The sequence below is a fragment of the Struthio camelus genome, chromosome 21, assembly GCF_040807025.1.
Source record: "Struthio camelus isolate bStrCam1 chromosome 21, bStrCam1.hap1, whole genome shotgun sequence".
Taxonomy (NCBI): Eukaryota; Metazoa; Chordata; class Aves; order Struthioniformes; family Struthionidae; genus Struthio; species Struthio camelus.
In genome coordinates, this window is record NC_090962.1 from 3,622,166 (window position 1) to 3,638,895 (window position 16,730).

At 42.9% G+C, this 16,730-nt stretch overlaps 2 protein-coding genes across 2 annotated transcripts; both read left to right on the forward strand.

The window, feature by feature from the left end:
* The first annotated feature begins 994 nt into the window (after nt 1–994).
* On the forward strand, nt 995–5,058 carry MRPL20 (mitochondrial ribosomal protein L20). Its single transcript, XM_068916362.1, has 4 exons — nt 995–1,199; nt 2,445–2,555; nt 2,867–2,944; nt 4,567–5,058. The coding sequence occupies exons 1-4, from the start codon at nt 1,113–1,115 to the stop codon at nt 4,738–4,740; spliced, it is 450 nt and encodes a 149-aa protein (XP_068772463.1). The 5' UTR covers nt 995–1,112; the 3' UTR covers nt 4,741–5,058.
* A 559-nt stretch (nt 5,059–5,617) lies between these two features.
* On the forward strand, nt 5,618–16,710 carry CCNL2 (cyclin L2). Its single transcript, XM_068916379.1, has 11 exons — nt 5,618–6,017; nt 7,273–7,347; nt 7,636–7,745; nt 8,001–8,121; nt 9,469–9,533; nt 12,419–12,518; nt 12,604–12,708; nt 12,928–13,069; nt 13,874–13,991; nt 14,079–14,171; nt 15,348–16,710. The coding sequence occupies exons 1-11, from the start codon at nt 5,688–5,690 to the stop codon at nt 15,700–15,702; spliced, it is 1,614 nt and encodes a 537-aa protein (XP_068772480.1). The 5' UTR covers nt 5,618–5,687; the 3' UTR covers nt 15,703–16,710.
* The last annotated feature ends 20 nt before the right edge of the window (nt 16,711–16,730 follow it).

Genomic DNA, 16,730 nt, shown 5'->3' on the forward strand with positions numbered 1-16,730 from the left:
CGGTTTGATTAACAACGATCAGCTAAATTCCAGTAGTTCTCCTCTATGACGGCAGTATGACACCATCTTGTGGTTTGTTACAGGTCATAACTTTGGTTTTATTTCGCACGATCTCTTATGGACAGGAGGACGCTGTAAGAGCTGTTACCCAGTACTGAATTCTACCAGGCACTGGAAACAGCACAAAAGCTTTCTACATCGCTTTAGTATAGCTAGTTTAAGCACTGCTAGCAGTATAGCCCAGCAGTGCAGAGGTAGTGCAATTCATCAGTGACTGCAAATGAGGCCCAGTGTTCACGTGACTGTTTATAAACAGCTCCACATGCCCATTTTGGACAGTGCTGCACTGGACAGCAGTGAAAGGCCAGCTGCATAGCATGGACACATTGATTTGTCAGGGCCTTTCACCAGACCTTGGCAGGAACAGAAACACCACAGCGTTGCATGTTGTAGCACAGAGGGAAAAGAGCATCATGGTAATGCTCCAGCTTGCCAAGAAGGCTAATGCCATTGTTAAATAAGGGCAGTGAAGAACAGCGCTTGTTAAAAGTATAAATGCGAAATTAAACAAACATGGCTGGAATGGCAGGGGGGATATTTTAAGTGGTTATATTCAGTAATTTAAAATCACTTTGGCTTAAACTGTATCATTTTAACTTTTTAGCTTGTATGCAACAGAAGCATCCTACAAAGTCGAAGTCCGCTTTATTATCTTCCCTGTGAGAGGAGAACGCCAGGATGGACCAGCTGCTGCTCATGCCGATAGCAACCCTGAAAGCCACCACTAAACGTTCACAGCAACAGACGGCCTAGCCCGCTGGGCAGAGGTCAGGACGCAGCCCGCCCGGGGCACCTTCCCCGTACGCCACACGCGCACGCCGCCGCCCGCCCCCGAGAGCGGGGGCGCCCCCGCCGCGCCAGGCGCGCATCGCCGCCACCGCGGCGCTCGTGGCGAGCCGGCGGCTGCCCGCCCCCCCCAGCGCGCAGCGCGGCGGGGGGCGGGCGGGGCGCGGTGCCTGCCCCGGAGCGTTGGATGGGGGCCGGGGCCGGGACGCGGCGTCCCCGCCCCGGAAGGCCGGGCCGCGCCGCGCTCCCACGTGCCGGCGGCGGAGATGGTGCTGCTGAGCGCGCCGCGCTGGCTCCGCAGCCGCCTCACCGACCGCTTCTGGAGGGTGCAGGAGGTGCTCAAGTATGCGCGGGTGAGTGTCCCCGCCGGCCCGGGCCGCGCCCCGCGGCTCCCCCGCAGCGCGAGCGGCAGCGGCAGCGCGTCCCTCGGCTTGTCCCCGCGGTAGCTGGGGAGCGAGCGTCGGGGGGACCTGTCGTTTTGTGCAGGCGGTCCCCGAAGTCCTGCCTGAGCAGAGGGATGTTAGGCTGCGAGCAGCGTGGTGGTGCTTGCGCCTGGAAACGTCAAGGTTCAGCAAACTCGGTGTACATTCAGCATTTTACAGATGTTCATATATGTCTGTATTTGGCTAAAGCTTGAGGCCAGAAAGGCGTCTGACCTGCTTGCCGTGACACAGCATGTGTATGCATGTAGGTACGCAAACAAATGTAGCTGAACCCAGTGCCAGAAGAAATACAAGCGTTGCAGGAAGAGCAGCCTATCAATGTGGCATGCCGTAAACTGACAACGTTGGTTGCCTTTTTTTGATTGGACAGAGTAACACCAAAAACAATTTACATTTGCTTTTCACGTTCATTTGAAAAGATGACAGATGCTTCTTCACAACATGATTTCAACTGAATTTTAGACTGTTGTACCTAGGCTTGTGAAGAACCTTTTTCAAGGGCAGTTTGTCAGCATTCTGGGAGGTGACACCCCTTGCTGCAGTACTGAGAAGGAAAAGAAGGAATTGACAATGTCTCAGTGTTGTAGTCTCTAAGATGCCCACAGTAGCAGTCAGCTATTTTCCTACCATGCAGTGCTGGCTGCTGCTTCCTGTTTCCTGTTAGATAGAGGTCAAGGGTAGCTCCTGTAAACCTCTTTGCTAGTGCTTTCCATTTGAGCAACTGCAGTGTTTCAGACATATTAGAGGCTCCTGTACCATCCCTTTAGTCGTACTGGCAAAACTGAGAGGGCAGCTCAGAAATGAGGATAAACACCTGAGTTTAGGGGCTGGTAGCAAGCACTGAAGATGACTTTGCTGCTGCCCTCCCCCTTGGAACCACAGCCCAAAATGAAGTCTGCCTTTGGTTGCCTCCTGCTTGTACTGAAATTTCTCAACCTGCTTCAACTTTTCAGCTTCAGGTTTCCCATGCTGTAAAATGAGGAAAAAATATTTGCATTATATGCCAAATGAAGACTTAGCTGATGGTTTCAAAAGTATTTTGTGATTCTTCTTATGAAAGGCCGTGTAGAAATGCAAAGGAGTATATATTAATATTATTGAAGGGATAAACAGCCTTAAAGATAACTGAACCAGAACATCTTGTTTTTGTTTCAGCATTTTCGGGGAAGGAAGAACCGCTGCTATAAGCTGGCTGTACGAAGTGTTCGGAGAGCTTTTGTGAAGTCTACAAAGGCCAGAAGAGAGAAGAAGAGATTCCTAAGAGCGGTAAAGAGCAAATAATAAAATGGGAGAAGAGCAGAACTCAACTCAAATAGCCATTTTCTCCAGAAGATGGGGGGTGGTCTCTCAAAATGTTTTAAAAACAGCTGGTGGAAAATAGTGCTATGAATTTAGGGGCAAGCATAGTCCCTCTGTGGTCTGAGAAAGCTCACAGTCTGAAGTTTGTAGAGGTGTATGTTGTACTGAGAAGATTGTAGGTCTGAATGTTTTATTTAATAAGTGTGAGCAAATCAACATGACTAAAGCTTTATTTTAAAATATTGCATCATCCAAAATGATACTTTTTATACCTTTAGCTCTGGATCACTAGAATTGAAGCAGCTTCTCTTGAACATGGTTTGAAATACCCAGCCTTTATAAGCAACCTGCTTAAGGTAAGCATGATGCTTGAAGAACAATTGCTTTGAAACAAGTTGGACAAAATGTCTGATACAAGTCTTCTGAAGTGTCAGGCAAATGGATTTCTTAAAACCCTGAAAACCTTCAAGCAGGTGTAGTCTGACAAAATATATGAAAGGATTGCAGGTTACAGCCTCAGGACAGAACTGGAAGGAATTGAACCTGCAGCTTCCATATGCCAGTCTTTGAAGAATAATGGTGGGGACTTCCAAACTGGAGCTTGAGCAGGCAAAAGAGCTGCTCATTCAGCCAAGCACTGGCATAGAGTGTAGTGGAGGGGCTGAAAAGCTCCTTCTGTCAGACTGAACTGCTGCCAGGACTGTCCTGCTTTCCAGTTCTAGTGATGTGTAGTATGATACCGCTTATGAAAGGAGTTTCACTCACTCCAGGAACTAAATTGTGCTCTAAACCTATTTCTCTTCCTAATACGCATAATCCCCTTTTACCCTGGTGAACATTGTTGCTTCACACCTTCCTCCTCTCTTCCGCCAAACTTTCAGTGCTTATTTTAAGCACTGAGACTATTTTTATTTATTCCATAAAGAGGTTCAGGCAATTTTAGTAATATCTTGCAAAATGATTTTACATCTGTTGCTACCGTAGGTATTGTATAACAGCTGCCTTTCTTTTACTTGAAGAAATGTAAACATAGAAAATTTGGATTAGCAAAAGCTTAAAAAAAATCTCCACTCTTTTTCACTAGTTTTGTGTTTCACTGAGCTTGGACAACGCAGATAGTTGGTGCCATTGTCCCTTATTCCTTAAATATGCTGGTGAATTGATTTTAATTTGTTGATTCTGGAATTGTAAAACTAAAAATGTTATTCTTGACCATGAGCATAATAAAAAGGTAGTGTTTCTGCTTCTTAAGTGAAGCAGGAGAGAAATTTATAGCACATGACTAAACATATTTTAACTAAATAGCTATTGAATAATTAGATAACTCCATAGGCTTTCTACCTTGTTTACTGTAAAGTAATACAGTTTCTGAAGTTAATACACTGGTTATCCTGGTTATTGTTGTCATTCTTTAACTGAGAGAATCAAGTACTATCTAAAAGCTAATCATGAATAAGTTCAGTTGTTTTTTTTTTTTCCTCTGAGATGCCTATCTCTTGTCTCAGAACTGTATTTTCCTGTAAGGTTCTCTGTTACAAATTCCAAAAGAACAAAGTGGTTTATATAATACCTCTATCTTAGAATATCGTCTTACCGCTGTAGATACTATTTAGAGCATTTGATCCTGCATTTTTCCACTGCAAGATGCATTTTAAGACCCCAAGCAGCAACTAGCACTATCAGTAAGCTTGAGTATAACTAAGAACCAAAACAAAAGTTAAGGGCTAACGAGTAACACACAGTCTTTCATGACAGAATGGATTTTTTTTCCTGTTCTTTGCTTCTTATACAAGGACTTAAATATAATGGCTCAGAGAGACATCTGTGACTGTGTTGTCATGTCTGACAGTTTTCTGACTGTTTCAGAACTGTACAAGTACAAAAAAGATAATGTTTTAAAATGTAAGATAATTGTCAGGAATTGCAGTGATGTCCCTAAAGATTACAGTACTCAACTAACATTTCTTCTTGCATTTAGTCTCAGGTGGAGCTGAATAGGAAAATGATTGCTGATTTAGCTATTTATGAGCCAAAGACGTTCAAGTCCCTAGCTGCTTTAGCCCAGAGGAGGAGACAAGAAGGCTTCCTTGCTGCCCTTGGAGATGGGAAAGAACCAGAGGGGATATTTTCACGTATTGTACACCATTACTGACATCAAAATAATCTGTGGATATGCATTGTAAACAGGAACTGCAGGTGCTGCAGTTAAAATTCACAGCTGTGGAGCAAAATCCTCTAAAGATGCTTCTAGCAAGGAAGAAAGGGGGGCGAGTCTCAACATGAAGTTTGTGAGTTGATGACTTTTTTTTTTCCCTGCGTTGTTCTGACCGAAATGCATGGGGTTAGAAATCGCTATCCGAAGTTAGTGGTAAGTCAAGCCTGCAAAAGTTTTATGTTAACAAGATACACAGTATGTATAGACCTTATGTTCTGTTAAGGGCTTTGTAATAAAGATTTCTTTTAAACACTATTGGAAAAAACAATCTCAGTAGTGACTCTAGAATTGCATTGCACGAGAAAAGCAAACCGCATGGGTGGATCTTGGTGTTCACAACACGGATGTGAGCAGCACCCCGGCTTCGGAGCCGCTGCAATTCAACCTTTGGTCTGCAGCGGGGACAACCCAGCGGAAAGGCCTGCAAGGCCTCAGCTCTGCCGGCAGGCCAGCTGACCCTCTGCGGGGTCTGGGGGTGAGCTCAGTACCAGCTCCTGCGTGCCTCCTTGTGAGGCCGGGAAGGGGCGACATGAGGCGGCAGCCCCCCGCGCAGGCGGAGGCCGGCAGCCAGCAGGCATGGCGGCGGCCGGGCCTCCCGCGGGCGTTGGGGGTGTCCGGCCCGCGCCGGAAGTTCCGCCCGCTCCACCCTGTTCAAATTCCCAACTGGTGCGTCACGCCGCGCCATTCAGCCTGGGACAAGCGTCAGAGGTAGCGGCGGCCCAGCCAATCGGCCAGCGGGGCTTCGCCGCGTCCCACCAATAGGAGGCGAGCGGAGGCGCAAAGGGGTGGGAAAAGGGGGTGAGGGACAGGCGCTGGCCGGTAGGGAGGGAGAACGGAGCTAGGCGAGGCGGTGGCAGCGCTAGCGCCAGCTCCACCACCACAAAATGGCGGCGGGGCCAGGCAGCGCGGCGGCCGTGGCGGCGGTGGGGTGTGGTGGCCCAGCGGGGCTTCAGGCCGGTGGGGCTACGGCGGTGGGAGCCACGCCGGCGGGAAGCGGCGGGCCGGGGTCGGGGTCGGGCCCTGGCGCGGTGCTGATAGGGGACCGTCTGTACTCGGGGGTACTGATCACGCTGGAGAACTGCCTGCTGCCCGAGCACACGCTGCGATTCACCCCGTCCATGAGCAGCGGCCTCGACCCCGACACCGAGACCGAGCTGCGCGTCACCGGCTGCGAGCTCATCCAGGCGGCCGGCATCCTACTGCGTCTGCCGCAGGTGGGTCTGGGCCCGGGCCCGGCCTGGTCCGGGCGGCCGGATCGGGGAGGCGGCTAGGCCTCGCGCGGGCGTGGGCGGCTGGACGGCGGGCCCTGTCGTGGGGGTAGCGGAGTCGGGCGTCTCTGCTTCCTGGTGGGGGAGGGGAAGGGCTTTGTTCGCCTGGGCTCGGCCCGCTCGCACTGGCGCGGCCCCCGCGGGGCGGGGGGGGGCGACCCGCCGTCGCTAGGCCTGATCCGCAGATACAGAAGCGGGGAGGGCCAGGAAACTGCCCGCTCTGGTTGGCATCGGGGTGGAAACGCAGCGGGGCCTCCCTGCGGGGGCCCGCGGCTTCCCCTCGCCTGGCCGGACGGGGCAGGAAGCGGGTGATGTAACCGTCTTCCTGCGCCTCCCCCGCCGCGTCCCCAGGCCGGCCGGGGCGGTGCGTGAGGGGCGGGGGCTTCTGGCGTGCTTTGTTAAGTACGGGGTTTGCGGAAAGGAGGGTTGATAAGAACTTTTAATTGTCGTGGTCTCGGAAAGCTTTTGTTTCCTGATGAGTTTCAATTACAATCAATCTCACTGGTGTCTGGAGCGTAAAACTTTGCGTGCTTCTCTCGGCTACCGAGACTCGGGTACTCAAATGGTGCTGTGAGGAAATGAAAATCACAGTATGGTTAAATGGGGGGGGGGAAGGGGGGGAGGTTTGTCTTGTCAGAACTTTCAGTATCACTGAATTTTGGTGCTTTGTTTTGAGTATGTTTCGTGTAACAGACACTAAGTTTTAAAATATGTATGTTAACTCGTACAACAGGGTTCGGGATGTTGGTGGTAGTATTTCAAATGACTTTAGTTATTGAAATAGTGGTGCCAATTTCATTTACACGCCACTGAACTTACTCCCAAACCTAAAAATAGTTTAGTATGATATCACTTTCTGGGGCACAATACAGGAAATAGTTATACCTACTTTCTGTTTTTATTATTATTATTCTGGTCCCTGTAAAGTGTTTTGCCAGGGAATCATTGCAAATAAGCTTCAGAGCAGCTGTTCAGCTTTGCCTAATATAAAATGGTATGCACTTTTTGGAGTGAAAGCATGTATTGCTGTTACAAATATTATCTGAACTGTTGTGTCTGGGTATTGCAGAGCGTTCAGTACAGGTTTTTCAACTAGTTTTCTGGGTCTTAAACCTGTTGAAGTCATTCTAGATAATTTCTCTTTAGCACTAGGAGGCCATTTGTTTTGTTTTAATACCTGTTGTGGCTTCTTTGTTTTCAGGTGGCTATGGCTACAGGACAGGTGCTGTTCCAACGATTTTTTTATACCAAATCTTTTGTGAAGCATTCCATGGAGGTAAGAAATACTAAAGATACACAAAATATTAGAAATGCACATGGCTACAAATGTGATTAAACCTTTGAACTAGGTGTGATCAGAGCATCTGGTAACCAAGCTATAGCTTTGAGGTATTGATCAATATAATCTTATACAGCTACGTAGAAGCAAGTGCTGATTTTGCCAAGTTTTGAGTATTTCCTGGTTTTACCATGATTTTCTCTTGTTATCCCTCCTTAAGCTGTTGGAGGCAATCAGCTCCAGATTTGAGCAAAACATCAGTATGTTGCAATACTTATATTTCAGCATGTGTCAATGGCCTGTGTTCACCTGGCATCCAAAATCGAAGAAGCACCAAGACGCATAAGGGATGTTATTAATGTGTTCCATCGTCTTCGACATCTAAGGGAAAAAAAGTAAGCTTAGACTCTGAAATATTACTTTATGATGTATTTTAATAATTAAACTTCATGGGTTGAAATTAGTGTTGTTCCCTCTCTTACAAATCAGGGAACCTCTTGAAAAGATCTCATTAGGGAGAAAAGCATGTTGACCAACCTTTAAGTAAACATTTCCTATGTTTATAAATAGTGATTTATTTTTACTCAGACACAACTTAAGCTGCATGCAAGTCCCCCAAAAGGTTAAAGGAATTTGAAATTGTGTTGCAGGAAACCTGTGCCTCTGATATTGGATCAAGAGTATGTAAACTTGAAGAACCAAATTATTAAGGCAGAAAGAAGAGTCTTAAAGGAGTTGGGATTTTGTGTTCATGTAAAGCATCCTCATAAGGTTTGTACTACGTGAACTAACTTATAAAGTAATCAGTGTATGTTTCGTATGCTCTGAATGGTTTGAGTAGGCTGCTTAAATGCATAGAAGATGTGTGATTTGCAGCTGATAACACTAAAAAATCTAGTAAAGCTAGCTTCTTAAAATCTTGATGTCTTCTTTCTCATTTAAGAGAGTCTTACTAGTTCGTCTTTTATCGCTGCTGAATGACAACTGGAGATGGATGCAAATGTTAAGTATTCCTTGAAGTCAAATGCACTCCAATTGTTTGCTTTAGAATGAAATTTATTTAAGCAGGTAGCTTTGATGTTAGAAAACTTCTCACACCATGGCATTCAGCTGAACATAGACGCTTAGGCAGAAAGGGATTTGGAGCTCCAGGATTGCAATATTTTAATCATTATGAGAGAAATGTGATCTGTCATGAATGTTTTTTGAGGAGTTATGCTGAGGATGTTAAGAAACTCCTTACTACATTACCTGCTTTTATGTTCTGAAAGTTCACTCAAGTGTGAAGTGGTTGACCCAAAAAAGAGAAAGTTATTCACAATTTAAAAATACCAAGCATCAGTAGAGTTATACTTGTCTACAATAGTTGCACCTTTCATTTAAGGTGGTACTTTCTAGTACCACCAGTATTAGCATTAGGCTTTAAGTAGCTGATAAGAAGGATGGTGAAAGAATCTTATATCTCTTTATCTTCAGAACTTAAGATCTTACTTTCACTTTTTCTAACGATTGCTGGTGTCTTAAGGTCTTCCTTCTGAGCCTACTTGATTTCCAGTATGCACTCGTATCAGTACCTCAGAGGACAGTTGTACTTGTTTGTTAATTGTTATGGATTTTTGTATTTAAAATAGTTTATCTGCATCCTCCTGGGTTGGGGGGGGTGTCTTTTTTTGTTTGTTTGTTTTCAAACTGAAATACCTAGGACTCTGAATAAACAAATGACATGTATCACATGCTAGGTCTGTTCTCTACTGTTATGCTTCCATTGCCACTTACACAGCTGGCTGTATTTTCTTCCAAGTTGCAGCTAAAAAGGAATGGTGAATTGTATAGGAGAACATACCTAGCTTGGAAAACAAGACTTCTAGATATGTAGCATGATGACTGAGCTCAGAGGTCGACGAGCTAGGAAGGTCAAATTTAGTTGTGTGTCAACTCATGCAGGCTTTTGCACTGGAAGGTAGAAACTGTGTGTAAACACTGGGTGTGTTGCAAGCACTCTTACTGGAGCGTTTTAAAACTTAAAAGAGGGTAGCAGATGCCTCTTGGATGTCCCTCTGAATTAAATAGGTGGCTCTCAAGATTCTTAGTAATAACTCAATAACCCGTATCTTCCAGATAATCGTTATGTATCTTCAGGTATTAGAATGTGAACGTAACCAACATCTGGTCCAGACTTCATGGTAAGTTGATCATTTTTGTGTGTGTGTGTGTGTTATAAGAGACCAACAGGGGCAGTAGCAGAAATATGTCACTTAAGGCACTCTGGGCAACGTGGCTCTGAAATGATTGTGAGCCAAACCAGAGAGCTCCACTGTTTCTTAGAGTGCCCAAACTACTACCCAAATGTTGATCAGCCTCTTAAGTTTGAGGCACTTGTCATGGTAAGATAGCTCTCCACCTTGGCTTCTCACTTACCTCTCCTCTGCTTTCACCTTCCAGCTGAAGGGAAAATGTTGAGTGGGTTTGGGGAGGTGTTACTTTTTTTTTTCCTTGTTTTTTTGTTCTTTGTATAGATTGTATGTGCAGCTGAAGTCTGTTACCAGTGTTGGGAAAAGGCCTTTCCCAATGCTTGAGCTTTTTATTATAACAAGTGTATCAAGAACTCGCAGCACAGACAAATTCCTTTTAACCGTATGGATAATTCAAGATGTCAGCTTCTAAGACTGAATAAACTCAATGTTTTCATGTTTACCAAGAAACATCCTCTACCTTGTTGCTCTCATGACAATAAGAGATGGGCATCTAAAATAAAATTCCAGGTCTTGAACTTAACAAATTGATAATGTTTTTAAACAATACTGTTATTTAAAAAAAAAAAAATTAAGTAGTGAGTCCAAAGATCATATTTCTGCTGACTGAACTGTCTGGTACTGTGATCTGTGTGTAGAGAACCAGTTTTGACTTTTCTTTTCTGTACTCTTTTGATCAAAGGGTAGCCTCTGAGGGTAAGTGACTAAGACTTCTCCTCTGCTGCCCAAGCGCTATGGTGCAGGGATAGCTGCCGTCTTCAGTCAAACCAAAGCAGGCTCTACAAAGAGAAGGCTGACTCTAGACAGGTGGTATATACATGATAGTATAGTAACTGGCCAACTGCTTCTTATGCTTTTATACTTTATGACCTCTTACTGTCTGTTATTTTTGTTGTGCCTTTTGACAACTGTATATTTTATAACTTGGTTGTTGAAATTCTGAAAGATTTTTAATGTTAAATTCCTATAACTGTTAAAATGATGTCGTCTTAGATGATAAAGCAAACGAAAGTGGGGCTTAAATCTTAAGGGGAAGAGTTAACACAACAAAAACTGAAACCTAGTTTCTGTTTGTAAATTACTTAGAAATCACTTGAATGGATGTGAAGCTTGGAATCAAATGTAACATTGACTGGGGATTTAAAGAAACTTCCCACTACCAGATTCCCCAATACCGTTGCATGGAGTAGTCAGATAAGAATTATGGACTATTAGTTACCGGTTTCCTGCTTGTTATGAAAGGAGAGATGGGTGAGAGGAGGGAGAGACTATCCCATTTGAGAAATGGTTCAAATGTTAAAATTATGTATTTGTATGTGTACTGATGTTTGTTGCTCCCAGTACATGAGAACTGGTGGGTATCCAGTATAACTTGTTTTGTTGAAATGTTTGTTTTTACAGCATTACCTTTTTCTTCAAATATTGTGACAAGTATTCATTTCCTCATACATCTGGATTCTGAGCCCACAGGAAATTGTACAGAGGGAAAGCTTGGAAGTAGGCAGGCTTTGTCAACTTTACCAAGTTAGAAAAAGGCTACGTGACCTCCAGATACTTGGAGTACCGCTTTTCTCCTCATGTTTTATTTGCCAAAGCTTTGCGCCCTCTTTGAAGTAGGGCAAAAAAGTAGTTTTAATGTTATTTTCTCCCAGAAAAATGAGCTACTGTTTGGGAAAATGAGCTGCTACAGCTTGTCTGGGGTAGCAGTTGCTTTTTGTATAAACAGGAACATTATAGAGAACTGGGGCAGGTGGGAGTTTGATATCCTTGGGCTTCAAGTACCTTTTGTCTTTCCTGTGTAAACTGGATTTAAGTGGACTGTGGTCTCTGGTTTGGATGTCTTGGGGCTTAGTGAATCCTTGTATACTGGGCACCCGCATCATCAATTACTGACTACTTTCAGAAAGCTTATTATATGGAGGCCTTTTGCGGGGGCAGTCTGGTTTTAGCTATTTTCCTATCTAGTACTTTGCTCTGAAATATGTACTGAAACCTAGATCTCTTTAAGCACTTCAGCTGACAGATTCAGAGGAGTTTATTCACTATGTTTAAGACTTTATAAAAATAATTTTAAAGTGTACTGACTGGAATATATGCAATATTTTACAGTTTTCTCATTCTGTGAATATTCATTTTAAGCAACCTTATTGAAATGGGACAATTTGGATACCATATTTCATATGCCAAAGAAGAGAGCTACCTGAATACTGAATGTTCTTCTGAGTTGATGTTCCCAAACACCCTGGTTTACACTGTGGCGGCTTTTTGTATCAAAATGAGTTCTGCTCTGGATGGAAAAGAGTCTTTTTGAAAGAAAATGGACACCTTGAAAAACCTCCCAGTGGAAGTTGGCACATGCTGGAAGTGGACTGCGTGTTCATGGGAGAACTACCGCGGGATCTGCAGTTTTCAACAAAACATCTGAGTTCAGTCCTATTGCAGAGGAATATGTGAACCTAAAATTCTATAACTGAGTACTTCAGATTATATTGTATGTTGTCTTGAGGAAAAAAAATTCTATATTGCATGAGAGCAGGCCAGTAGAAGATTCAGAGGGAAAAGTAAAGTTAAAATTGGTTCTCTTCTCACAACTGAATTTTCAACAGCCAGCCAGTCAGTCAAACTTAATTCCTGTTCCACATCCCTCCCCTTGAGGAATTTTTTAGTAAAGTTTTATTCAACTTTTCTTTAGATTTGCAGGAGTATAATGTTGAAGCTTAGTAACTGAATGCAGAGAGAAGTAGTCCTTGTAGAAGTAAAAGTAATAGGAGAAACTTTGCAGCATCCTGCAGTGTTGCTGATATCTTCTCTTTCAGGAATTACATGAATGATAGCCTGAGAACAGATGTCTTTGTAAGATTCCAGCCAGAAAGCATTGCCTGTGCCTGTATTTACCTTGCAGCTAGGACACTGGAGGTAAGCATGCAGTTCCATTGAGTTCGAGCCTGATAGGTCTTTTGATAGAAGCAGAAAACAGAGCGTGTTATCCCTTTCCTTTCAGATTCCACTTCCTAATCGTCCACACTGGTTTCTACTCTTTGGAGCAACAGAAGAAGAGATTCAAGAAATATGTTTAAAAATTTTGCAGCTCTATACTCGGAAAAAGGTTTGCTTTTTCATATCACGAGCCTTCATTGTAGACTACGGCTTAGAATGTGAATCAGAAAGCCTTGTCCCATTTGAAGCCAGCTACAAACCCAGTAGAGTAGTGGAGCAGCATACTAGTCACAGGGTCTAGTCACTTGGGATCTCCCCCCCCCCCCAAAAGTCAGTAGAAAGTTCAGGTTGCAAAATTTCATTATGAGCAGTGTTCATGTCTTTGCAGGTTGATTTAACTGATCTGGAAAGTAAAGTAGAAAAAAAGAAACTAGCAATTGAAGAGGCAAAAGCACAAGCTAAAGGTCTGCTACCTGAGGGAACCCCGAGTTTGGATAACACATCAGGATTTTCCCCTGTACCAAAAAATGGTAAATACTAGATGACTGACTTGGAATACTCCTTATCTTGAAGGCGTTATACTTTTGAGATGCGCATACAATTTCTTAAGAACTTTTTTGTGGGAGGTAGGGAGGGTGTATGGGCTTTTTTTTTCCTCTGCCCCTCCCCTGGCTTCTACTAACTGTTCTATTGCCAAAGTTTATCAATAGCATTGTAACTTTGTAATTTCTTGAAACGGATAAGAAAGAACCGTTAAGTTAGTCTAAAATTAAAGCTAACATATAAACTTACACGATATAGAGACTTGCTTGTATGTGGTTTTGGTGATAAATCTGAACAAACACTTGTGATCAGCGTGTTATGCTAAAGAAATACTAAGGTACCTGTGTGATTAGAAAGTCTGGCAGGAGTACTATTTTTATTTCCCTGAATACTTAGTCTGACAGTTTTCAGTCTAGTGCATATCTTGTCTAGAAGATGACTTTTGCCATCTTTCTCTTCAGATTACCTTTAAAAAGATACTGAATAGTAGGCAGGAAAAAAGCTAGGGTTCTGCCTTCGGGAAATGGATTTGCAAGCAATGTGGTTTTTTTTGCAGTTAACTCCCTTGTTTTATGTATTTTGGCAGAAATGCTTCAAGTTAACTTTTGCCTTTTCATTGAAGTTCTCCAGATTTAGTTTTTGTGACTGGCTGTGTGTGTGTGCACATGCATATGCAGTAAAGATTATCACTTTTTTGAGTGTGGATTTTTTTTTTCCCCTTTTCCAGTCCTTATCCTCTAAGTCACTACCAATCCTTGCAAAATAAGGTAACAGATTTATTGCTCTTCTAGAGTCTCCAAAAGAAATTAAAGGAAATAAACCTTCACCGCTACCTGTTCAGGCAATGAAGAATGCTAAAAGAAAAACTGAGGGAGCAAAAAGAATGAGTTCAAATAGCCCAGTAAATGGGTAAGGTTTATGTAATGAAGATGCTTAATTTTTTTTCCTTATTGTTTTAAGCAAAATACATTATTCAGGTTTTTTAATCCCTTGCAGCCTTCAGAAAGGAAGAGAAAGTAGAAGTCGAAGTGGAAGTAGAGATCAGAGTTATTCAAGATCACCATCCAGGTCTGCATCCCCTAAGCACAGGTATGTGCTGTTGTCAAAGAAAGGCATGCTCTGAGAGCACCTCCCAGATTACTACACTGAACTAGTGCAAAGCTAAAATTTTGGGGATTGAGCTTTGGTAGCTTCTCAGCAAGAGAGACTGAAATAACATAGCAGCATGTTCTGCTAGTTAGACCTCCAGAAATAAGGCTGATCCAAGAGTAAGAGGTGTACTGTCTTGGCTCACGTGTCAGGGGAGTTGCGGAGAGTTTGATGGCTGTCATACCTGTGCAAAACACACTGAAAAGACGTAAGCATAATATCAGGTTGTTTTTGAACTTCAGCCTGTACTGGTGGCATATTGCCAAAGAAGCAGGGTTTGGTCTTTGTTTTGTGTTTCTCTTTCATGTTTAAAATTGGGCTTCTGTGGCTATAAAAGCGAAGCAAAACTTCCGTTTGGAAACTGAGTGAAGATACTGTGAGTATCTAATGACAGGAAGGTTGGGAGAAACCTTCTATAGAAAGGCAGGCTGTTTTTAAGTGTATGGAAGATACCAAAGCTTAAGATCTGCTGACTGAAAATCTTCAATTCGTGAATTTATAGTTACATTTTAGTAATTATTGGAATTTGATGAGAACATCTTTCTGAAATCTCTTGCACTGCCTTTGACTTCTAAGTTCACCATGTAACCATAATACCCATAGAGGAGAAGTCTAAGAGACATTAGAGGGGTAATTACCTGAAATATAAACTTAGGCATTTTGGTAATAGCATTACTATAAATACTGAAAAGTAGTTTTTTTCCTTTGCCTTGTTGTGGGCAGCATTTTGAATCTGGTAGAGTTAGTCTTAGATATTTGTGCAGGTTTCCTAAATAGTGGAGGAAGAGGAAAATCTGAAACATGACTGCAAAGCTTAAAAAGGATATGGTTTCTGAAAACCAGTACTTCTACAGAAACCTAATCAAGTTTGGGACACGCAAGACTGGTTTCCATGGAATACTGAGTAACAGAATATAGAATCAAGGTCTTACTTATGCAAGCACAGTTTCTTAGGTAGCTCTATCGGTGAGTGTCTCTGTCGTATTCAAAGTGTGTGTGTGTGTGTGTGTGTGTATCATGAGGGTCTTTAGGAGCTAATAGTAATGTGGAAGCAGTTCTACTTCATCGTATTAAGAAAATCATGTAGGTTCTCTCCTGTACTTTTTTTTGCTATAGGAAAAGTGAAAGTTACTCCACTTCAAGCGGTTCCAAATCCCATAGCCGTTCTAGGAGTCGCAGTGATTCTCCTCCAAGGCAGTTCAACCACACTTCTAGTTACAAAGGTTCCAAGATGAGAAGTTATAAGAAATCAAAAGACTACAAATATTCAACACACAAACCGAGGAAATCCCGCAGCAGAAGTTCGTCACGTTCCAGGAGCCGGTCCCGGGAGCGTTCTGACCATTCAGGGAAGTACAAGAAGAAAAGTCACTACTACAGAAATCACAGGCATGAGCGTTCACGCTCCTATGAGCGAACGAGTCATCGCTATGACAGAGAGCACCCTGGCCACAGTAGGCATAGGCGATGAGTAGGACAGAGAGTTTTCTCCTTTGGAATTCAAACAGTGGAGTTATTTCCTCCATTTGATCTTTGCAGCATAGGGTTAATCTGGTTTTTAAACCACTTTAGCTTCATTAATGTCTGTTCTGCTGCTAATTCTGTACTTTAATCCAAAGGAAATAGACAAACAGGATAGGATGATGTGAAAGACTTAATCTGATAATGTCTTAGTTGCTGTCTGCCGGAGCATCATCTAATAATACTGCAGAGCTTGCCTCTGTGGGATGCTCCTGTTGCCTGCTCTTTAGTTATTTGCATACTGTAGCGTAGTGGAGTGCTGCTTGGGATTTGCAGTTCTGGAAGCAGGAACTCCATTGCTCAGTAGTTGAAGTACTGCGTTGAACAGTCCTTCCCTGTGGAACTAGACAGCTCAAGACAGTTCATAAAGACCATTGGAGTGGCTTGGTGCTAACAAAGCTGTCTTTTCGTACTGACTCAACTATATTGTACAAATGTAAGGTGACTTTTTTAGAATTGATGCCTATATTAGGTTATATATGTGTATATATATTTTGCAGTGTTACAGTATAGTATGGGAATATGGCCTTACTAGCCTTTACACTTTATCCATAATGTAAATAGGCATTTGTTTAATACAAGTGAAAGATATATATATACAGCAAATTCAAAACTTGAATTCTATCAAAAAGACTTGTGTAGAAAGTTCTGGTAAATGTGAAAGTATTTAGCTCTGTGTATTGAAAGTAGTATATTTTTTATTCGTGCAATGCTGTGTGCAGGCCACCAGCTCATAATAGACGTTTCCTATATATACATTCTATGTGGTTGGAAATTCTTTACTCAGGATCTTTGACACTCTGAAGTAGTAGTTTGTCAATCTGCTTGCTTGTTGAAGAACAGAACTTTCTTTTTTTAAAAAGAAAACACACAGCCCAGTAGTATCAGTTCTAATGGTATCTGAGCTGTTGCTCTCGTGCTCCCTAATTTCATTAAAGTATTTGATTTTTATATTAAACTTACTTGATAGTAGTTTCT